Source organism: Notolepis coatsorum (assembly GCF_963971535.1).
Source record: "Notolepis coatsorum genome assembly, chromosome: 12".
Lineage (NCBI taxonomy): Eukaryota > Metazoa > Chordata > Actinopteri > Aulopiformes > Paralepididae > Notolepis > Notolepis coatsorum.
Window position 1 is genome coordinate 78,870,481 of NC_140176.1, and position 24,787 is coordinate 78,895,267.

The 24,787-nt window shown below is 45.8% G+C and overlaps 1 protein-coding gene across 1 annotated transcript in view; it reads left to right on the plus strand.

The window, feature by feature from the left end:
* Positions 1–24,787, plus strand: part of spice1 (spindle and centriole associated protein 1) — a 46,970-nt gene that overhangs the window by 20,075 nt on the left and 2,108 nt on the right. The window contains exons 9-16 of the mRNA XM_084325905.1: positions 1,389–1,502; positions 2,777–3,048; positions 4,759–4,890; positions 5,966–6,056; positions 7,541–8,119; positions 20,168–20,907; positions 22,659–22,947; positions 23,407–23,485. Coding sequence (XP_084182031.1) covers positions 1,389–1,502; positions 2,777–3,048; positions 4,759–4,890; positions 5,966–6,056; positions 7,541–8,119; positions 20,168–20,907; positions 22,659–22,947; positions 23,407–23,485 — 2,296 coding nt within the window. The remainder of the gene's footprint in view (positions 1–1,388; positions 1,503–2,776; positions 3,049–4,758; positions 4,891–5,965; positions 6,057–7,540; positions 8,120–20,167; positions 20,908–22,658; positions 22,948–23,406; positions 23,486–24,787) is intronic.

Here is a 24,787-nt window from a genome sequence, read left to right on the forward strand (position 1 = left end):
CTTTAAATGATTTATGTAGTATGGGTGATATATAGATCAGAGCAGTTTGTATCGAAAATGATAAACAAAAACGCTGAAACTCACGGCAGCTTCCTCGTAGCGTTGGGCGATGAGAGTGGAGCAAACAGATCCCAGTTATGTGATGTGGATCGAGGCGATCCAGTTCCGGTTTGTATAATACTAATATATGCCCAAATCATGTGGATTATTGAGTTATGGCAACGATCTATATCCACGGTGCGTCGGTGTGTGTCTTGAGTCCCGGGACGATAAACGAGTGGCCGGACGGAATTAGGGGACGGACCGAGCTGCAACGGGCATTTCCGGTTTGGCAACTCGCCGATCAGCCACCAGGTGGCAGTATTGAAGCGTTGCAGAGTTGTGCTGAGTCCTACAGCATCAGCCATGACTCCGTGAGTGAAATATGAATACCATGGCGAAAATATGAAATATGAACTTGAAACACGTCGTACGCCGTTACTGGCAGAATTCGCATGAACTTGAAACCCGTCGTATGGCGTTATTGGCGGAAAAAGGGTTAAGCATGGATTCGAAACACGTATATATCCGTAATCGGGCGCCATTGTGTTAAAAATAAACAAATACCAGTGTTTGTTGTGCCTCTCCATTAGAGAGGGCAAACCAACCTTCTCATAAAGGACACAGTGACGAGTGTTGTATCCATCATTATTGAGGAACCAAGGATTTAGAGTTGAGGCCGCAGCATATTTTTTATTTGATTTGAAATCTTTATTTCGAACATGCAAATAAATACAAACAATATAAAATCAAAACAAATCATTGATCTCAAGAAATTAAATGAATAAAAAAGAAACAAAGCAAAACATAACTCAATTTACATCTTCGAAATATGAAGCCGCAGCATATCTATAGATTAGAAAGAATGGACCTCATTCACTAACATTTTCGTAAGTGTCTTTGTAAATATCTTCTTTAGAACTTTGTAAGAACAAACTTGAGAAAGATCCCCACCGGATTCCTGAACGCGTGAAAATGTGTTCTCAGCTGCACTCCCCCAAATGAACAATGTCGCTCATATTATTTAAATCCGAGGATGTCTGTAGAATCAATGTGAACGCAATCACCAATGATTCCTCACAAATGAAGCCCTTAAGAACACGGGCGCACACCAATCTGGCCTATCTACGACTGCTTTTCCGTGTTCTTAAATCCTGTTCTTGGCTAAGAACGAATCCCAGATAAGAAACCGTTTGTGAATGCCATAATTGGCCCGAGAACTTTGAGTTTTGTAACTTTTTTGTAAGTGCGTTCATGAATGAGGTCCAATGTTTTTTGTGTTAACTCTCTTTGGTATTCAGTTATTTTGTTTAGCTCTTTACACACATACACCCTTGCTGTGCTTGCAGCTCTCAACGCCACAGTGAAGGTCCAGCGTCTGCGGGCCAGACAGAGCCAGGAGGAGGAGCCTAAAAGCCTGTCCACTCGGGTTCTGAACTGTGACCAGCCTCTCAACCAATCAGGTGGGACCAGGAAGAGGCATACATTGAAATAGAGACAGATTTTAGGGTTATATTTTATCTATTTATTTAATTTGTTTGTTAGCATTGTGTGCATCTGTTTGTGTTTCTTGATTCTGCTTGAGAAAGAGCTTTTAACACTTTCAGCGCCAGCCGTTTTATCCATCCTTGTAGGCAATGGGCCACGCTTTAAAAGATAGGGATTTTCACTGTGCGTCACAATGTTTGCAGGGCTATATCTATATTCTATATTATAGCTATGGAGACAATACATGTTTTCATGTATACGTGGTGAATATTGTATAGTTTCAGAGTGATCCTGGATAATTCCTGGAAGCTGCGTTATGGAGCGCTATGTGAATTTTGCTAAAGGCGTTCGCGTTGCTCGCCTGGACACGTTACTATTTCCAAATCAAAGGTATATAATGGGTATTATGTTTCATCATGAATGCATCAAAGGGGGGGGGGGGGTCGTTTTTTGATGCTCTGATCGTCAGCAACGGCATTTATTTTTAAATACTACATACGTTGATCGTTGCGATCGATGTGAAATCATTGTTGGATCAAAGTATGCTTGATGTCATATTCATTGATGTCAATTGTCTGATAGCGATTTCCAGTATTGATGTCCATCGGGTCCCTGACATGAACTAGCACAAAATATGCATGCAGTGTGCTGAACACATTTCAAAGTGCTTGGATGAAGCGATTCACTTGGCTTGGTCTAAATCCTCTGCCCGGACCATATATAATGTAACACACAGTGTGAAATAAGGTTTCAAAGGGTGGGCCACCTAGCAGGATTTGGCCGGCATTGCGTCTCAGAATGAGTCCCAATGATACACCAAGGTCTGTGAGACTGTAATGAATAAAAAAAAATCAAATAAAAGAAAAAACGATAAACGATCGAAAACCCGACTATACTTGGGTTCTGGCGCTCAACGCATGGCGAGATAACCCGACTATAGTCGTGGTTGGCCGTGAATGAGTTAAGCTTGACATTATAATTTTTTGGCTTTTGATGCAGATTAATTTGTCCTGTGCTAACTGAGCATTTAATAAATCTTCACCTCTGCATTCTGAGCTGGTAATAACCTGGCAATGACCCAGCACTTCTTATTCTCATTTATATCTGCATTGTATGATGCACCGTTACCTCCTTTTTATTGCACTTTGATAATTCTGTGTTTGTGTTGAAGAAAATTTCTGTTTCTGTTTGTGTTAATATACAAATACAGTTTTTAACTTTTGAACTTCATTTTTGTCTTTGTTTCCAGGCAGGAATAGTGTTTCCTCCGGCAGGGCTGGTGTAGATTACGTCTCTGGGAGTGCAGGGCTGGACAGCGCTTCTCTCAGCTCTCTGAGTGGGAACCAGTCTGGTCTGGGTCTGCTGCAGAGCATGCTGGGCCAAGTGGAGGCTGAGCTGGACTCCATGGGTCCCGGAGAGTCTCTCAGTCGGGGAGCAGAGCTACACAACACCCAGGGCCTCACTGGCTTCTCTGTAGCCCTGGTGTCCACCCTGGGTCGCCTGGCCTGTCTACTCAGACAGGTCAGTGTGCCTACTAATTGCTTCGAAGATTTCTTAAAGAATTCTACAGGGTATCCATCTGGGCCTGGAGATTAGATTTCCCACTTTGCATCTTTTGAATAGCTGCTGTAACCTCACCTATAGGCATAGCGATTGATCTAAGTCATGACAGTCCTCTGAGGAAATTCTGGCGTAACTTGGCCTGAAAATAAATTACAGAGGTGTCTTTAGATGCCTCAGAGGTGTTGAGTTGGGAGTAGAATGATATAAATAGTATATAGAGTCAGACCTACATCATACCATATGTGTAGCGGACAAACGGCTACAAAGAATGTTCAGACTGGAATAGTCCCCATCCCTTTGTAAACATCATTAAATCGTATTATATTCAATATAACCAAAACGTTTTGTTTGAAAAGTGCCTTTTAGAGTATATAATTAGGCAATTATACTGGAGCTCTTAAATCTGCATGTCACTCCACTCCATAGTTCGTTAAGCCGGAAGTCCGGCAGCTCGCTTTTAAGGAGTTTCTCAACTAACTCTGGTACCGAGTCTCCTTCCTCGCACTCCACATATGCAAATGTTTCTCCTACTCCGGGACTCTAGGTCCGTGTTTTTCTGCAGCATGTCTCTTCGCTGCTCCAGTTCAGGTGCAGAGCGCTTCATTCACCTCCGCCGCCCACCACTCCACCTGTTCCACTCACGCTTCTTCAACTCGGTCAGATAGACCTTGCATTTCCGTCACTAAGTTGTCAAGTTTGCTATTGATTTATTGTCTCATATGATTCATTTCTAGGGCTGACCTTTGATTTTTTTATGGAATTCGAAGCTTCAGGGCAGAGATTCGATTTTAATTCGAAGCTTCGAAATAAAAAGAAAATATAAAAAAAAATATATATATTTAAATTTTTTTTTAATTGTTGTGGGACTTGTACAGCACTTTGTTCAACTTGGTCAGTGGTGTAAAGTTTAAACCTTTTTAAATCTTAGACAAACGAAACACTTTGCTTTCATGAAATATTGTAAGCCGTCATTTGAGGCTTTATAAAAGCAGCACAATGAACACAAATCTGTCAGTGCCGAGTCCGACCTCATCTTAAATAACAAACAGCATTGCTTGTTGTAGTTAACAAAGAGAGGCAGAGTTGATTTTGCAACAAAAAAAAAAGAATTCACATCTTTTTTTTATTTGTATTTAAAAAAAAATAGTAATCGAATTTTATTTTCATATTCGAATCCCATGCCCATCGAACGAAGCTTCGAAGTATTTAAGACAGCCCTATTAATTTCCTGTCTCAGACAGTCGTTGGTCGTTGTCCCCTCTGAGGTCCGCTCTCTCATTGTGCTGCATTATGTGTTCTATATATATTATGCTTGTTCCGGGGTTCCTCTGGCTGCAGGGCTGTTCGCTTTTACCGTGGAAACACTTTTCTCTTGAGATGTTGACATGATATCTTCTCTCTGGCCCCATGGGCTTCTTTTCCCATCCACCTGCACTTTTTGTTGTAAAATGTATTGAGTTTTCGAGTTTTTCAGGGAAATATACAGGGAGAGCAGTTTGTCAACGTGCATCTAATTAATCCATCAGCAAACTGGAAGTCGATCTGTGGACAGTTTTGATTTATGGCGACGGTTTTGTATTTCAGTATTTCTTCCACTGGCCCACGTGCAGCATTCCTCCGGTCCCACTTTCTGACATAATATTCAACTTAACTCACTCTCTGTGTCAGCGGGGGGGGGAGGCACAGAGGGAGGCCGAGGAGAGGACGCGGCTGGAGCAGGAGATGAGAGAGCAGCGGGGGCTGATCGACGCCCTCACCGCCGAGACCCTGGCCCTGAGGGAGGAGTGCGCCGCCCTGCAGGTCAGACTGGGAATAAGTACACGCTCCCATCACTACTATCTCACTGTGTGTGCATTGCAACGTCAAGGCGACATTGATGTCTGTGCGCTCCGCGGCTAAAGTCTAAACCCTTTCAACTGTGAGCGCCCGAAAAAGCGTTGCTTCAAAAACACGGGGCGCGTAGTTTGGGGGAGACGCACGCCTATAGGGAGGTTTAGTCTGATGACGTCACTTTAGTTTCCCGCGCGGTCCACCCGTATAGGGATTTATCATTAGGAAAATGGATTATCGGCTATTGTAATAATTCTGCCTCATGAACATTGGCAAGCTTTCCATTTTTTGCACAAAATGAGTTCCCTTCTATCACTAACATTATTGTTTAAGCATTTTTGGTTGAAATAAAGGTAGTTATAAAAAAGAACTACACTTACCAGCCTGTCGTTCAGTGCTGTCGCCGTCAGCAGCGCCAGAGAGAAGTGTAGTTCCTCAGTGAACGAAAACATAAACGTTGTTATTTTGCTACCTTTACGATTAATTGCGAATTTTCTCATGTTGAGCTATAGATTGTGGATGAATACACACAGAAAGGTACACCATGCCAATGTTCATGCTTTATTTGTTTAAACGAGACGATTTAGAAATGGGTCCATTGGAAATACATGGCAATTTCAAGAGGGGTGGACCGCGCGGGAAACTGCAATGACGTAACCACTACACCTCCCTATTGCGACAACCATTGAGAACAAAGGAAAAAGGCGCCGGCGCGTTCAAAAAGGTGTCTGATGTGATCACAGCCAGGGGCTCTGCACCCCAGAATGCCTGTACACTGCTACTCACGGTGCCAAAACAGCCCAACAAATACCTGTTTACCTGAACACGATTATAGATATTTAGTACGAGCACGCTCACTAGACATTTAATCCCTCTATTCATGGTACTCAAATGACGTAATGCCACAGCTCATTGTTGTTATTTAATGATAATCACCTGATAAACATCATTTTCCTACCATCGTACCATGACCACACCATGTCATCACATTGCCCTGTTTTGAAGGGTTTAGTTCAGACGGTGTGGTTGTTTCTGCTCCTCCCAGGCGGGGCTCCAGCAGCGTACCGGGGAGCTGGAACAGAGGCTGGACACAGTGGTGCTGGCGCTGGGAGGACTGGGACTGCTGGGAACACAAGGTAAATGGTGCGTTTATATAGCAGCGTGTTACAATTTAGTTCCTCACATTCACCCATTCACTCACACATTCACACATCGACGGCAGAGGCGACCATGCAAGGTGCCAACCTGCTCATTAGGAGCAATTAGGGGTTAAAGAAACACCCCAACATCTTGGGAAATTAGCTTATTTGCCATCTACCCTGGAGTTAGACAAGCAGATACATACCCTTTTCTTGCATTAGGCTTAGGGAACAGCCGCACCGTTAGCCTAGCTTAGCGTCATTCACTGGAAGTAGGTGTGCCACTGTAGCCTAGTTCCCAACAGTCACGAAATACACTCCAATTTTTTTTTTCATGTGGTAAATACACAGGTCACAACATGTTTAATGATAAACTTTATTTGTATAGCACCTTTCATACAGAAACTGCAGCTCAAAGTGCTTCACAAAAGAAAAAAGACCCTTCGAACCTCCCACCCAGGGCAAACCTCCCTCTCAGGGCGCAGTTCCCTCTCTCAGGGTGCAGTTCTAGGCCTGGGTCCTACACAGTTTTAAAGCCTGACAGTCTCTTGTTTTATACCCGACAGTTTTGAACCTGTAATAAAAAGTAATAGAGTAAAATAATACAGTGCAATAGAATAGTACAATAGAATAGATAGTACAATTATGCAACAGTGCAGTGCAATACAATGGAATGGACAGAGTAAAATAGTGCTACAGTACAATCAACAGCGGAGTGTATTAGAATGCTATGGTGAAGACGAGGTACGTTTTTAGCTTATTTTTTAAAATATTAAGAGATCTAGCTTCCCTAATGTCCATAGGTAGTGTGTTCCATAACTTTGGTGCATAGTTTACAAAGGCTGCATCCCCGATTTTCCTTAGACTGTGGCTTGGAACCTTCAATAGACCAGTAGTAGATGATCGCAATGTTCTAGGAGGCACATAGTTGACTAGAGAATTTGCAATGTAGCTTGGTCCTGTTCCATTTAGTGCTTTGTATATAAGGAGGAGGACCTTGAAATCAATTCTAAATGTTACCGGGAGCCAGTGTAGGTTAGCTAATACTGGACTGATGTGGTCTCTCCTCTTGGTTCTAGTTAGTAGCCTAGCTGCCGAGTTTTGAATGAGTTGGAGTCGTCCTGTGGTTTTTTTTGGAAGGCCGGTGAGGAGTGCATTACAGTAGTCAAGTCGGTTTACAGGAACGTTTTGGAGTGTATTTCGTGACTGTTGGGAACTAGGCTACACTGGCACACCTACTTCCAGTGAATGACGCTAACTTCGACACGCTACCCGGGAGGAGTGGGAATCAAACCAGGAACCTTTCCGATTACCAGACAACCGCTCTTCCTCCTGAGCCACTGTCACACCTCAAGGCCCTGACTTCAGAAATACAGGTTCACGGGTAGTCGGGTATCGATTGGAGTTCACAACCTTATATTTTACCACTGCATCACTGTTTATAATGGGGTATAACTGTTGTGTGTGTGTGTCATGTACAGTCTGTGAGGGTGGACCCCACTATGCTGAGAGAGACCGCGGACCACCGCAAGCCCCTGTTTACTATGCTGAGAGAGACCCCGGACCACTGCAAGCTACTGTCCACTATGCTGAGAGAGACCCTGGACCACCGCAAGCCCCTGTCCACTATGCTGAGAGAGACCCTGGACCACCGCAAGCCCCTGTCCACTATGCTGAGAGAGACCCCAGACCACCACAAGCTACTGTCCACTATGCTGAGAGAGACCGCGGACCACCGCAAGCTACTGTCCACTATGCTGAGAGAGACCCCGGGCCACCGCAAGCCCCTGTCCACTATGCTGAGAGAGACCCTGGACCAGCACAAGCTACTGTCCACTATGCTGAGAGAGACCCCAGACCACCGCAAGCCCCTGTCCACTATGCTGAGAGAGACCCTGGACCAGCACAAGCTACTGTCCACTATGCTGAGAGAGACCCAGGACCACCGCAAGCCCCTGTCCACTATGCTGAGAGAGACCCTGGACCACCGCAAGCCCCTGTTTACTATGCTGTGTTGCTCTCTCCCCCCAGACAGAGAGACAACAGACAACACCGCTCAGGTACACAACATGTGTCTATTGTCTTCATATCCTTTTCTGCTGCTCCTGATTCCCTTCACAGCCATCCAACTGTGAAATAAAGACTCGATAAAGAGTCACTGCTATGTATGTGCTTTTGGTTGCTTAAAGGTAGAATCTGTATTGTAATAACTGCGACCTCTGGGCGAAAGAACCCTGCTTGTTATTGCACTTTTCTTTTGGTCTGATTCGTGGGTTGGATTTCAGTGAGAGGAATGGAGAAATTCACTATAATAAGTTATCATATATTATATATATTAACACTTTCAGAGCCCAAGCTTAATCTTGATTTACCGCTTGAATGCCCACCATCCACTTCAATGTTAGTGTAACTGAGGGGTACAATTCCCTGACTGTATTACTAGATATGATACTTACTACCACTACCTTTGTACTTAATATTCGGCCACCCAGTACACGGCATAAATATATTATGATGAACACTGTCACGTAGATGAAACGGATCCAACACAAATGTACGAATTAGAAATAGGTCTTTATTTCTACACAGCGATGGTGTGTAGAGCAAGCACTTAATCAAATCAATCACATTTATGAATGGAAATTAGTATGCACTTTTATGGCAAGAGTATTCGTCGGTATATCAATAGAGAATGTCCAATCTCTGAAGGCGCAGGTGGTACATATACGACCTGGAATAGTTAAGGAATAACAGCAATGATACTTCAATGATTATAGGCTGGATACACTAGGGGGGGTTAATCCGGTCGCTTGTAAGCCGACAGGAGTAGGAAGGGGGGGGGGGGGGGTAGAATCCGGCTGCCTCATCCGGCCAAGGGTATCCCAGGTGAACCCACTGTAGTGCCGTTCAATGCGCCGGCGATCCTTGGACCGCAGATGAAAGCAGGTGGACTCTCTGTGAGCCGGCTCCCTCCGGTCCACGGGGGAGAGACGTGAAGCGACCTCGTCTTGCAGAGCGTCTCCTCACCTTGCGTCCTCTCCAGGGGGGGGGGTTCCAACACACGGCAGTGTCGGGGGTCTTTATCCATGGAATAATCAACGTATACAAAGCATAATCCGTGCCTGGGAAGGCGGGCTGTCGTCGGTAGAATAATCCGGTATACAGGTCCACTCGCTCGTCGGCTCTGGGGCTCCTCGGGTGCAGCTTCACGTGGGGTCAACCACCCTGGATAAGCAGCCAGTTCTCTGCCCGAAACGATGGGGTACTGACTACGGTAGTATTCTCACCGTACGAAGCACTATATATTAACAGACTATTAGCTTAATAGACTACGTCCAACTCGACGATATAGTGCCAAATATGACTATTCAAATATTAATATACACGATGTCTCAATACCGATGGTAAGCCGAACTTGGCCTTACTCCCACACGTGGCGTCGCGGGGAGGCTTTACGTCTGTGACTCTATTGGAGGGTAAGAAACTGGACTGAAAAGGAAGTCCTACTTTAGTAGCGCAGTATATATACGCACTATGAACAAATAGTCCCATTAGTGGTGCGGTAGCCAGATTCCTACGCGGAACTAGGACTTGTTCGTACATGTTGAGCGGTACGTTTGAACTGGGTCTGGGGGGTATGGCAGCCTGGCACCAAGGTCTCGACCAATAGTAGAATGGAGACTATTATGGGATGTTCAGTAGGCTAGAATGGATATTCAATGCATATTGTACAAGGAATATACAAGGGATATCAAGGAATATTAGAGAATATACAAATACAATTAAATATATATATATAAATAAATATATATATTCGGTTTAATCTGGCCCTTCACAACAGCCACCCCCTGATTAGTCCCAGACCTAATCAGTTAAGCAGAGACAGATTAATCGCGTTGTCTATTTACACATAAGGGTTTGCTGTAGGGGTCAGTCAACTTCACAAAGTCATAGGGTTATAGGGTCATGGTCATCATCGATTGTGTCTGGGAGTCGGGGCAGTTCTATGAGCCTCGCCACGGGACGGGTGTAAGTGCGACCCTGGACAAGCACTTCAGCTGCTCGGACCTTGCCGTCGGCACCGGTGATCACTTTGCTTACGCGGCCGGCCGGCCACATAGCTCTGGGCAGTGATTGATCAATAATCATGACGACTGTTCCTTCTGTCAAATTGTCTCTCTCCTTTACCCACTTCTGGCGGGTCTGTAGAGACGGTAGGTAGTGCAGTAGGAAACTGCTCCAAAACTTGTCGGCTAATACTTGGCTGTACCTCCACATTCGTCGGCCGTTCGCTTCTTCAGGCCGGTACATTGTCTGGGGTAACGCGGGATCTAGCCGCCCCATCAGGAGTGTGTTGGGGTCTGCGGAGATAACAGTGCTCAATCCACAGAACACAGGCTTCTTATTCTCAGCCTCCTCCTGACTGGCTTCCCTCGGGATAGGCGTGGGCCACTCTCCTTCCGGGAGCTTTAGGAATGCTGGGCCGTCACTGTAGACGTTGCGACGGGTGAGGTCATCTAGGGGCATCCCCCGGGTGATGACGTCAGCTGGGTTCTGTTTTGTATCAACGTAGCGCCACTCTGTTTCTCCGGTTAACTCTTCGGTTAAGTCTTGAATCTCGGTGACTCTGACTCCCACGAAGACTTTGTACTTGCATGAGTCCGATTTGATCCAGGCGAGTACTGTCGTGGAATCTGACCACAGGATTGTTCTAGACACCGGTATGGTGAGCTCACGTTGGATGAGCGTGGCTAGGTGCGCTCCGGCTAGGGCTGCGCAGAGCTCTAGACGTGGGATAGATTGTTGCTTGCGTGGGGCTATTCTCGAGCGGGCGAGGACAAATGCTGTGTAGATCTCTCCCCCCCTTTCTTGGGCCCGCAAGTAGGCTACTGATCCGTATGCGACCTCTGAGGCGTCACTGAAGACGTGTAAGTCCATTTTACATGTCTCTGGCCTCACCGTGGGTGGGAAGTAGCTTCGGCGCATATTAACGCCTGGGAGTGAGTGGAGCTCCATCTCCCACTCTCTCCAGGTGGATGCAAGGTGTGCGGGAATGGGGTCGTCCCAGCCCTGGTCCTTGTCCCACAATGCTCGTACAATCATTTTTGCCATGGTGGTGTACGGTAGAATACATCCTAGCGGGTCATATTGTCGGGCGAGTGTTGTGTACACACTCCGTCTGGTGGTCGGCGCCGCCGCCGGCCTTCCCTGCTCCGTAGTCAGGGGCTTGTGTCTGTAGTGAAGCGAATCTGTTTTGAATCGCCACACCAATCCCAGGGTCATCTCCTGGGCTTCTCCCGGGATTGTAGCCATCCAGGTCTCGCTGCTGGCTGCCTTGTCCTCGGAGGAGAGGCTGCGCAGTACTTGCGGATCGCTGCTGGCCCACTGCCTGAGATCAAAGCCGCCTTTGATCAATGAGGCGCGGAGTTTAATCAGGAGAGCCTCGGCTTCTTCCTGGGTTGAAAGGCTTTGTAGACAGTTGTCTACGTAGAAGCTGTTCTTTACGCTGTGTCGGACCTCTTCGTCCGCTGCTGGGTCCTCTGCTACATGTTTCTGTAGTGCAAATGTAGCACAGCAGGGGCTGCACGTCGTTCCGAAGGGGAGGACTTCCCATTGGTAGATGGCTGGGTGCTCATCTCCTGGCTTCTCTCTCCATAGGAACCGTAACAGGGGCTTGTCCTCCTCTACTAATCTCACCTGCAGGAACATTCCTTTAATGTCCCCGCTGATGGCCACCTTTTCCTGGCGGAAGCGGAGTAGAACGCCGAGTAGGGAGGGGCCGAGTGTGGGACCGGGCAGTAACTCTTTATTCAGATTTTGGGATCCGATCTGGTAGCTGCAGTTAAATACTATGCGGTCTTTACCGTTGTGATGGACCTTGTGGTGAGGCACGTACCACGATTCAGTGGTCTGGTCAGCCTCTTTAATGTCCATCTTTGTGACGTGTCCCGCTGTGATGAGCTTCTCAATCTCAGCGCGGTATACACTCTCTTGGGCGGGGTTCTTGGCTAAGCGCCGCTCCGTGTTCAGCAGGTACCGTTCTGTGGCGTCTGTCTTGGCGTGGAAAGTAGGCATTCCTTCTCGCCGCAGGAGTGGCGTGGCGTATCTCAACACGCCGTTGACCGGGACTCTCTTGGTCCCTGTCTCGAGGAGGTGAATGGCGTAAATGTCATCTTTAGAGCGAATGTCTTTCTTTCCGTTCTTAAAGGGCATTTGTTCCAAGGTCCATAGCCGCTCTACGTGTTGCAGGAGTGCGGTTTCTCCCTCTGTGACTCGGGAGTGGAGACATCTAGTGGCTGTACTTCGGTTGAGAGATTTGGCGAGCGGGCCTTGGAGAGTCCATCCCAAACGGGTCTCGACTGCTGCAGGACAGCCTCGGGGTCCGGTATGAACCCGGTCTATCGGGACAATGAGGTCTGCATGGTCGGAGCCTATCAACAGGGTCGGCATAGCATTGTCTATGAGCGGGATCGGTAACTTGCGCAGATGTGCATATTTCTCCATCAGCTTGGCGACGGGGTATGTGTACCGCGACTAGGGATGGGAATTGATAGGATTTTATCGATACGATTCCATTATCGATTCTGCTTATCGATTCGATTCTTTATCGATTCCCTTATCGATACCTGATCAATTTATAATTTAAATAAATAAATTGGAAATGCAACAGAACTACATTTAGTCATTTAGCTGACGCTTTTATCCAAAGCGACTTACAAGTTCTGTACGACAAGCCATCAGGAAGGGCACAACTCTATCAGCTGAGCAACAATGTTCATCAAAGTGTTGAGTGCTACAGTGTAGGTTAGTTTATTAGGACAAGTGCATGACAGTACGGTTAGTTAGGGTTAGATATATATTTTTTTTATTCAGATAATGGTTGAAGAAGTGCGTCTTTAGTCGACGGCGAAAGATTGGACGTGATTCGGCTGTCCTAACTGGGGTGGGTAGTTCATTCCACCATTGTGGGGCAAGGACTGAGAATAGGCGACTTCTCTTTGATGACCCTCCCGGAGCTCGGATAGGAGTAGGTCTGAGGCGGCCAGAAGATGCAGAGCGTCGGGGTCTAAGCTGGTTAGAATAACAACATGCAACTTGACATTTCTGATTGTCATTTATTGTTGAGCCCCCATGTCAGAAAAATACAAACACTGTAAAAAATAAAACATTAACTATAGCCTACACTTAAATAAAATAATGTATTTGAGATTCTCTTAAAATGTATTTATTTTTTTATTCTTAAACGAATTTAATCTATTGAATAACAGGTTGTTATTCCTCTGACTTCTGTCTCTCACTCACACACTCTCTCTCACACACACACACACACACACACACACACACACACACACACACACACACACACACACACACACACACACACACACACACACACACACACACACACACACACACACACACACACACACACACACACACACACACACACACAGAGAGAGAGCTCCCTCCCCGGGCCCCTGTCCTTTAAAGTATTGGCTTGTGTTGCTACACGGACACATTTGTATGTTGCACCATGGTACTTCCTGTCTGACGGACTCAGAGTAGACTAGTAGAGACTTAGTAAACAAACAATCCGGCTCTTATTATATGTGAACTAAAGAGTACAAGGTTTACACAACAGTCCCCACCCGCTGTTTTATTGTATTTGTACCTGTACTATCCGCTGTCAGCTGTTTATCTCTCTTTGTGAGCTTGATTAAATAGCGTTAGCTCACGTTAGCTAGCGATAGCTCCGCGGCTCATTTTAGCTCACCCTAAACTAAATCAATGACTGTTCTAAAGCATTCAAGTAGTTTTCACTGCACATAGAAGTAGCCAAACAGCGGGAGCATTTCGGGAGCATAATACCAAAACCCAGGCAATATCGAGCCCTTAAGGAATCAAATAGTCTGCCATGGCTACATGCTAACGTAACGTTATTGCGCAACTGTAGGCAGCGATAAGGGAATCGAAAGTCACAGGAGCCACACGGTTCCAGGCATCGGCCAATTAGGAACCGGTTTTCGATTCCCATCCCTAACCGCGACAGTCCTATTTCTTGGCTGGTGAAAGCGTCTGTAATCTGGTACCGTCGCTCAGGCTGGCCGCTTGCTGCGATAGAGAATGAGACATTCTCGCCCTTTATCGTCTTCAAATCTCGTCTTATTGTCCGAATTGTCATTTGGGTTTCGCTTCCCCGCAGCCCTAGCTGGGCCGCAGCGGAGGCGAGCAGAAGGGTCTTCTCGGACCCGTCATCGAGGACGGCGTAAGTGTCCAGGACTTTATTCTGGTAGCTTAGTGTCACACGCACTACTTTTAGGAGTACTCGGGCTCCACTGCTGCTGGCGGGATCGATGTACATGACGCTCGCTTTGCTGCTGGATGGTGCGGGTGAAGGGCGCCGTCTGTTACTGTCGTGAAGTATGTCCAGATGGGCTCCATCGCACTTGGTGCACCTTTTCTTTAAGCGGCATTCGGCTGCCATGTGTGAGCGCGCACAGCGAAAACAGCGCTTGTTGGACTTTATCCATTGACTTGCTTCCTCCGCGTTCAGCTTGGGGAAGGAGTCACATTGCGCTAGCCAGTGTTCTTTCTCACAGTAGGGGCACACTATCTTCCACTTCTCCGTTCTGGAGGGGGTACTGTGGCTCCTGCTGCTCGGTACTGACTCCGATTGGTGCATCACAGTCACCGATCTTCTTCCATCATTTAGTCGTCTGGTTCCTTCTCTGGAGCCAGGGGTGCTCCGTCCGAATGTATCTAGCCGTAGGCTGCTGACTTCTCTCGCCAGGAAGTCTGCTAGATCGAGGAGGTTCGGTTCGGGGCCATTCGGGTCTCGGTGGTCTCTCTGCCGCCTAAAACGCTCCTGTCGAGCGGGCGGCAGCTTCTCCAAGATCCTTTCCACATTTGAGTTGGCGTAAAGTTCATGCCTCCCCTTCTCTCTCTGCGCTCCCAACATCCCTACCAGGGACTGCACTCTGATGGACAGGTCGTCCAGTGCTCGATTGTCTATTGCTGGGGGTAAGCGGTCGATGTGTCGGATCTCCTGGATCACGTAATCCCATATGCGCCCATACCTCTGGTCCAATGCTACCAGCGCTGCTGTGTATGGGGTGGTGGAAGTCGCGTAGGCGAGCGCTATATTATGTGCGCGGGGTACCTTTAAGTGCTTCAGTAGGATGGCGTATTTGTGGCGTTCATCCAATACATCCACCAACATGGTCTCCAGACACATGCGGAGTTCTGTATACTGGGCCCGGTTCTCTTGGGTGAAGTCGGGTACCATAGGCGTGCCAATGTATGACGCTGACTGTGGATACATCGGCGAGCGTTGGGGGAGAGGCCTCCTAGGCGAGTCTCCTCCCGCTCCTTGGTATGGGCTGGTACCGGCAGTGTACCATGGCCCGCTTGTCCAGGTGCTGTTCCTCGGTGCGGGTCGTGCGTCGTGCTCACCCGGGTATAGAGTCGGGGGTCTGTAGCGCAGCTCCGCGGGAGTATAGCCTGGGCTGTACCGGACCTCCTGGTCCGGTAGAGTACTGTGCTGTCGTCGGGCGTGGTTCTCCTCCTCTTCCTCTTCGTCTTCAGTTAGGTCATCCAGTGCTTGTAGTCTCTGGTTTAGCCTCTCCACAGGATATGCTGCTCCTTCCCGGTTGCTAGGTCTCGCTTGGACCGGTGGGGGGGGGTGGTCTGTGGGGGGTATAGACCTCGTCTGTTGGTCAAGTTCAGGGTTGTTTACTCGGCTAGGGGATGCCGCCCTGGAGGTGTGTCTAGACGAGTTCCTGGAGCCTCTGGCGGAGGGAGAGGGTGTTGTCCGTCTGATCAGCTGTTCTATTAGTTGCGCTTGCTGTCTGTCGCGCTCTGCGTCCCGTAGAGCACCAGCAGCTGCTCGCTGGCTGTCTGCTCGGTCTCGGGCCACATTCTCTTCCCTCTGAATGCGTCTTATTTCTAGACGTATATGCTCTTCTTCGCTCCGCTGCTGGATCTGCAGTCGGTCGCGTTCAGCAGCGGCGTTCAGGCTGATGAGGAAGGCCTGCTGTAGGGTCCTCTCTGCCTCGCTGGGAGAAGGCGGTTGTATAGGGGAGCCTTCCCTCGGGGTACTCCTTGCGGAGCCTTGGAGCTCTATCTCCACGGTGCTCTCCCCGTCTTCTTCCGTGCCGAGTTCTCTCTCGGTAGCGTTGTATTCCTCCCGGGACTCATCGGGGACTACTTCTTCAGTACTGGCGGGGTGTGAAGTCATGTCTGGTTCCCACTGGTCCCCACCGTGAACTTGGTCAGTTACATTAGAACCCGTAGGGGCCTCTATGGTCGGGGTAGTCTGGGCGTTGGGGTTAGACATACTTTTACTTTCTAGTTTTACCGCGTTTACTGTTAGTAGAAGACTAGGTTGTTGACTGACAGCGTAAGCCTCTAAGTACTGAGGGAGCCGTCGTTCGCGCTGCGGGCGTTGGTTAGGAGGATCGTTTTGTGGAGTGTTCATCATAGGCCATTTCAATATTAATAACACTATATTAATATTACACTAATTACCATCCGGCTCGAAGGACCAATTGTAACTGAGGGGTACAATTCCCTGACTGTATTACTAGATATGATACTTACTACCACTACCTTTGTACTTAATATTCGGCCACCCAGTACACGGCATAAATATATTATGATGAACACTGTCACGTAGATGAAACGGATCCAACACAAATGTACGAATTAGAAATAGGTCTTTATTTCTACACAGCGATGGTGTGTAGAGCAAGCACTTAATCAAATCAATCACATTTATGAATGGAAATTAGTATGCACTTTTATGGCAAGAGTATTCGTCGGTATATCAATAGAGAATGTCCAATCTCTGAAGGCGCAGGTGGTACATATACGACCTGGAATAGTTAAGGAATAACAGCAATGATACTTCAATGATTATAGGCTGGATACACTAGGGGGGGTTAATCCGGTCGCTTGTAAGCCGACAGGAGTAGGAAGGGGGGGGGGGTAGAATCCGGCTGCCTCATCCGGCCAAGGGTATCCCAGGTGAACCCACTGTAGTGCCGTTCAATGCGCCGGCGATCCTTGGACCGCAGATGAAAGCAGGTGGACTCTCTGTGAGCCGGCTCTCTCCGGTCCACGGGGGAGAGACGTGAAGCGACCTCGTCTTGCAGAGCGTCTCCTCACCTTGCGTCCTCTCCAGGGGGGGGGGTTCCAACACACGGCAGTGTCGGGGGTCTTTATCCATGGAATAATCAACGTATACAAAGCATAATCCGTGCCTGGGAAGGCGGGCTGTCGTCGGTAGAATAATCCGGTATACAGGTCCACTCGCTCGTCGGCTCTGGGGCTCCTCGGGTGCAGCTTCACGTGGGGTCAACCACCCTGGATAAGCAGCCAGTTCTCTGCCCGAAACGATGGGGTACTGACTACGGTAGTATTCTCACCGTACGAAGCACTATATATTAACAGACTATTAGCTTAATAGACTACGTCCAACTCGACGATATAGTGCCAAATATGACTATTCAAATATTAATATACACGATGTCTCAATACCGATGGTAAGCCGAACTTGGCCTTACTCCCACACGTGGCGTCGCGGGGAGGCTTTACGTCTGTGACTCTATTGGAGGGTAAGAAACTGGACTGAAAAGGAAGTCCTACTTTAGTAGCGCAGTATATATACGCACTATGAACAAATAGTCCCATTAGTGGTGCGGTAGCCAGATTCCTACGCGGAACTAGGACTTGTTCGTACATGTTGAGCGGTACGTTTGAACTGGGTCTGGGGGGTATGGCAGCCTGGCACCAAGGTCTCGACCAATAGTAGAATGGAGACTATTATGGGATGTTCAGTAGGCTAGAATGGATATTCAATGCATATTGTACAAGGAATATACAAGGGATATCAAGGAATATTAGAGAATATACAAATACAATTAAATATATATATATAAATAAATATATATATTCGGTTTAATCTGGCCCTTCACAACAGTTAGCGTTAATAACGCCTAATCTATGTTTTAAATTATGCCTATGTGTCTAATCTGCCCGTCGCTTATCAATGACTCGTTTTCCAGTCAACATTGTCGAAGCGGATTGTTTTTTTATCGGTTCATTTTCATTTTATAGCATTTTGAAAAGCCCTCGTTTTCAAGGAGAATATAAATATTCCATGATAATCGCCCTTTACTGGAATATTCTAGAATACACAAAAACGTTGTAATTTTTCGGCCTATTTATGAATCGTTTTCAAATAAACGGTAGATTATCGATAGTATATGTATATACGTATGCGCGCTATATAGGCGATCTGAAAAATCGATTCTCTGATTTCCTCAAAGCGATCGCCCACACACACACACACACACACACACACACACACACACACACATAGGGCGCACGCTGAGGTCTCAGCTAATACAACTCTGATTATCCCAAGACTTGTAAAATAGATTCCTTACCTCAGATCAATGTTCTCCAAAAAGATCATTCCAATTCCTGATCGCCATTCCAAAAATCGATTGCTTTTATTGATCCAACGCTACATACTGTACATATGTATTCCACGCTGTTCTGAGGCTCCACAATTAATCCGATCGGCTCGGGTTACATGCCTGAGAAGTAAAATGTGGATTCCGGATTTTTCTTTTCTCATCCATTTTCATTGAGTCCATTCCAAATAATAATAATAATAATAATAATAATAATAATAATAATAGATTGGATTTGTAATGCACTTTTTGTTCACTGGGATCCCAAAGTGCTACACTACAGGGTTAGAACATAGTTAAAAAATAAAAATAAAATAGTTATTAGTAAAACGAATAAAATTAAATACAGAATAAAAGTAAGATAAAAATAGAACATAGTTAATTCCAAAAGGGTGCATTACCATCTGGGAGACGATAGGGGCGGTTTTTTCACATCTGAGCTCCTACAGGGGCTGCATACCAACGGGAGACTCGGTTGATGAAATATGAATTCAGATCGCTAATAAAACGATAATAAACGTGTTATGACGTTTTGGCCATTGAAAGTGTTAAGGCTGTCAAAGTTAAGGCGTCATTAACATCATTAATTCTGTTAATTAACACCACTCTTTTTTTAACGCACGATTAGTGTTTTAGTAAAAAAAATTAAATAAAAAATTGCACTCAGGTGTATTATTGATACTATGTTTGTTTCTGACTCAAAGTGTGTGTGTGTGTTTTTTTTTTTCAGTTTAGCTGGTCGTCCGCACTAATACACATTGGCAGTATTAGGGGGAGGAAAACTGATGGGTGGGGATCGGGCGTTGTGGACAGCGACTCCTACAGGTCGGTTGGTGCGCCTGCACAGTAGAATCAGGAAGCGACGGGGGCGGGGCCCCTCCAAAGCCCAGACCCCTGACGCTGAAAGATCGAGCCACGCAGGTGGAAAAGATGCGACTGCTGTTACCTCGAGTATCGGAGGGGACTCGTGCTATGTATGACTTAGTCCACATTGCAGCCGGCTTGTGGGAGGCAAGAAACAGCGTTCAAAGACAGGGGAGGGTTGAATTGGATGATACGAAAATTGGGATGGGAGAAAAATAGAAAATGGGAGAAAAAGTTGATACAAAAAAAAGTGTGTGTGTGAGATGGAGAGAGCGAGGGGGGGGGGTGAGAGAGATGAGGAAGGATGCACACTTTATTAATTGTTTAAAATTATTATTTTCTTTATTTATTATTTATTTTAAGTTATTTTGTGCATCACTCTGTTTTGAATTTGATGCAAATTTGCAATGCATGAGGGTCATCCTTTTGTGTTCAATGGCTGCATGAAGCAAGCATTTGTTGACTCATGTTGATAAAAGTATTAAAACTTGAAAAATATCCGTTTAAGGTAGATTTAGAAAAGGAAAGAAATTTATTTGCGATTAATCGTGAGTTAACTATGGACAATCATGCGATTAATCAGATAAAATATTTTAATCGATTGACCGCACTAATATATATATATAAAATAAATATATACCATATTCTGGCTATATAGTAACTTATTATACTGTGAATTTCTGCAGATTTCACCTGCTGCTATGAATCGAGATTGACTCACTGATTGACACTATCGGCCTGTAATACTTCTCTCTCTTTCTCCAGTGGTTGTTCCTGTTTCTGTCCACCAGGAGGCTCCTGCTCCTGATACCAGGCTCTCCTTCAGCTCAGCCCCCAGCCTGCCTCTCCTCAATCTCCCCTCCACCTCCTCCCAGGCCTTCCTCCCCAATCCCCTCACCTCCCAGTTTTCCCAGGAGGCCATGCTGACCCAGATCACCCAGCTGGCCCGCCAGAATGACCTGATCCGGGCCCAGCTGAACCAGGCTGGGGATCTTGGGTCAGGTGGCAGGAGATCGCCCAATAGCAGTGCAGGGAGGAGCGGGTCTTCATCGAGTAGCTGCACAGCCACGCCCCACAGTGTCGGCGAGAGGAGGAGTTCAGCTTCTAGTAGAGCAGGGAGGGGGGCGAAGCAGGACCAATCAGGGAGAGAGAGTGGGATGTCAGGGTCCAATAGCAATGGGAGGAAGCCCCAGCAGGACCAATTAGGGAGAGAGGGCGGGATGTCAGGGTCCAATAGCAATGGGAGGAAGCCCCAGCAGGACCAATCAGGGAGAGAGGGCGGGATGTCAGGGTCCAATAGCAATGGGAGGAAGCCCCAGCAGGACCAATCAGGGAGAGAGGGCGGGATGTCAGGGTCCAATAGCAATGGGAGGAAGTCCCAGCAGGACCAATCAGGGAGAGAGAGTGGGTTGTCGGGGTCCAATAGTGCAGGGAGGGGGTCCCAGCAGGACCAATCAGAGAGAGGGGTTTGTGTGACCCCCACCAGAGAACCGCTTATACAACAGGTGAGATGCCACTGATATCGATTAACAATATCTTGTCCTGTTGTTATTAGGCACAATTACAATGTGGTTGATATGGCAACAAATTATCTTTTATCTGAACTTTAACTCAATCAGCGCCAGACCCGAGGATAGTCGGGTTATCTCGCCAACCGTTCAGCGCCAGACCCGAGTATAGTCGGGTTTTCATCGTTATTTCTTTTATTCGATATTTCTATTCATTACAGGCACACAGACTCTGGGTTAACGTGGGGAATCATCCTGAGATCGCCAAAGTGCAATACCGGCCACATCCTCCCAGGTGGCAGTATTGAGCACCCTTTGAAACCTTATATCTTTGCCTGTGTAATGTTCAAATGTCTCCGGGCGCAGTTTTCTTTGTCATGCGAGTCGAGCGGTTATCCCGATCGCATTGAGAAGCGTCAAATGCCCCCGATGCATCTGTTGTCGTGGATTATATTGGCGACACGATGGACACCAATACTGGGACTCGCGATCAGACAATTGGAATATTCTTTTTGGGGTACCTCCTAGTGAAGGTAAGGACTAAATTATATCAATTCTGCTTTGATCCACCCATGATTTAACATCAATCACAACGTGTGTGTGTGTAACGTTACTCCACAACGTATACCGTTGGTGACGATCAAAGCATCAAAAAACGACCCCCCCCCCCCCCCCCCCCTTTCATGCACTCATGATGAAACATAATACCTATTATATACATTTGATTTGGAAATAGTAGCGTGTCCAGGCGAGAAACGCCAACGCTTTTAGTGAAATTCACGTATTGCTGCATATCGTCGTTTTCTGGGATTAGACAGGATCACTCTAAAACTATACTTATTATATTCACCACAGTATAACACGTTGGAGTGGTAGGAACAAAAGATGCTCAAGTCCGTGGCATCCAAAGAGTTAGACTATTTTCATCTTTTATAAAATGGTATAAAGTTATTCTTTAAAAAGTTAAAACCATGACCAAAAATAGAGATGAAAATGTATATTTTTTAAGGCTGTCAAAGTTAATGCGGTATTAACGCCACTATTTTTTTTAACTCACGATTCACTTTTAAGAAAATTATTTTCTTTTTTACTTATTTACATTTTTAAATTTTTTTTTTTACTAGACTTCACTCAGGTGTATTATTGATGCTCTCATTGATACTATGTTTGTTTCTGAAGTGTGTGTGTGGTGTGTCTGTGTGTGTGAGAGATATATAGAGAGAGAGAGAGGGGGGTGAGAGAGATGAGGAAGGGGCAAGAGAGAAAGAGAGCTGGGAGAGTCTGTGTGAGAGAGAGGGGGGGGGGGTGGCGATTACTCATCCCTTGTGTGGGTGAATGTAACAAGTTCCTAACGTTTTCTTTCCCGTATTATTTCATGCGCACTTTATTCATTGTTTTAAATTATTATTTTCTTTTAAGTTATTTTGTGCATCACTCTGTTTTGAATTTGATGCAAATTTGCAATGCATGAGGGTCATCCTTTTGTGTTAAATGGCTGCATAAAGCAAGCATTTGTTGACTCGCATGTTGATAATAGTTTAAAACTTGGAACTTGAAAAAGAGCTGTTTAAGGTAGAACAAAAATAATACAAAAAATGCGATTAATTTGCAATTAATCGTGAGTTAACTATGGACAATCATGCGATTAATCGAGTTAAATATTTTAATCGATTGACAGCACTAATATTTCTGTGATAAACGACACATCTTTCAGGACATGCCTCTGTCTCTTTCTTCTTCTCCCTCAGCCTGTAGCGCCCGATGCCCGCAGTGTGAGCAGTGTGGAGCAGCGCCTCGTAGAGCTGAACAAGCAGAGTGCGGCGGCCAGGAGCAGACTGCTGGAGCTCATAGAGCAGCAAAAACAGAGCGCTTCATCCAGGGTGTCAACCTCCCCCATACCTCCCTCTGCCTTCAGCCCCTCCGTCTCCCCCTTACCTCCCTCTGTCTTCAGCCCCTCCGTCTCCCCCACACCTTCCTCTGTCTTCAGCCCCTCTGCCTCCTCTATACCTCCCTCTGCCTTCAGCCCAAACACTACAGGTACAGTGGGACAACCATGTCTGGCTCATTTAGTTTGATCTCTAAGACACAATACCAAGAACCATGTGTATACTATGTTAGAAATCAAAGCAACGTGACTTGATTTGCTGCATTTTTGGTACATAGAAGGATGTTAGAAGAACTGTGGTGAAAAAATTATACATCATTTAATTTTACCCCAAGTGAACCCAAACTAATGGTATTAAGTCTATACTGTTCAGTAAAACTAATGGTCTTAAGTCTCTACTTAATTTTTTTTTAAACTTTCACAGTTTGCTGGCATTAACTATTAAACACTAATAAGCCCAATAATTCCCAATACTTTTACAGTGTGTACAGATAGAGAGAGATACCACTGAAAACTATGGTCTACGAAAGTGAAATGTCACTTTAAGAAATTATAGCGTAGTTTGATGTTTTATAATATCCTGAAGAAGCGTTTCATCATGTTGTTGTCAGGGGGAGGAAGGACCCCAGAGGAGTCCATGTTACTGCCTGAAGAGGACCTCTCATCACAGGCCACTGGAGGCGGGAGAGGGTGAGTGTACGGAACTTGTCTTGGTGATGATGACATTACAGACGGATTATACCGTCTATATAAATATTTTGAGCAAATCTGTCCATAGTGCAGAATCTTTATACCGAATTTAGGCACTGCCAGTGAAGATATTTTACAATTAACTAATATTTTGAGTGAGCAAGTTGTATTTAATGTTTAGTTAGGATAATAGAACCTGTATTATCATATACTCCAGAATACACTTTTCATTGGCCGTGTTTCCAGCTCCTCATGGACCCGACGAAACGTTATGAATTAAAAGTTTATTCTGGAGCATATGAGTGTGTGGTGGTACAATAGTTTTCGCTTGGTGCTACAATTGGAACGTGAGTGCAGTCAATCATAATAATAATAATCTTTATTTATATAGCACCTTTCATACAAGGATTGCAGTTCAAAGTGCTTTATATAATGAAGACATAATCAAACAAGCAGCAAGAGCAATGCATAACACAAATAAAAGTTGCAGCATGATGCAAAATCTAAATCTCATTTCAAAATCAATCAATCCATAATGCAGACAACGTTAAATAACAATATTTAAAGGGGAACTATCTTATAAATGGCCTTTTTGAGTGTTTAGCATTGTTTCCTAGCTATGTGAACTTATATTAATATGATCTATGTCTCAAAATTCTCATATTGGCGCATTCTTCCAATTCTCCTCTCACAATATTCACCCTCACTGAACTGAGTCGTTTGAAAATGTGCCTATATGTGATGTCACATAGTCACCGCTGCATGTTAATGTTCAAGAGGCGGCGCAGGCCACACAGTGGTTTAGGAGCCCAGGCTCAAAACAGCTCGAGATCTTGAGGTAGAAAAATGCTGTTTTTGAGGACTTGATTAGAAATACAAAACAATGAATAAAAAAAATATATATATTACAGAGGTGTTCCATAGACTCACAGGAATTGTGTAAAAGTGCCCAAATAGTGAAAGAAATAGTAAAATAGTTCCCCTTTAAATAATAAATACGATTCCATGGGATCTCTGGGTGGCTGGCTCCTTGATTTCATCCAGTAGATAAAGGATTGCTTGAGCTAGCAACCTGTGTCTCTGGATGAGTTCGGTCTCAATTAAATAAAAAAGGTGATATTCTCCTTTGAAATATTCTTTCACGGGCACGCCTGGCATTATGATGCCTGCGTCTGGCAACAATTACTGCTGCCATGATCACCTGTGACGCTGGCAGTGAAGCTGGCATGATGCCCCTATAGCGCTTAGGGCTTTAGTTTGCGCTTAGTTACCACGATGTCTGTGAAGACGGTAGGTGCGTAG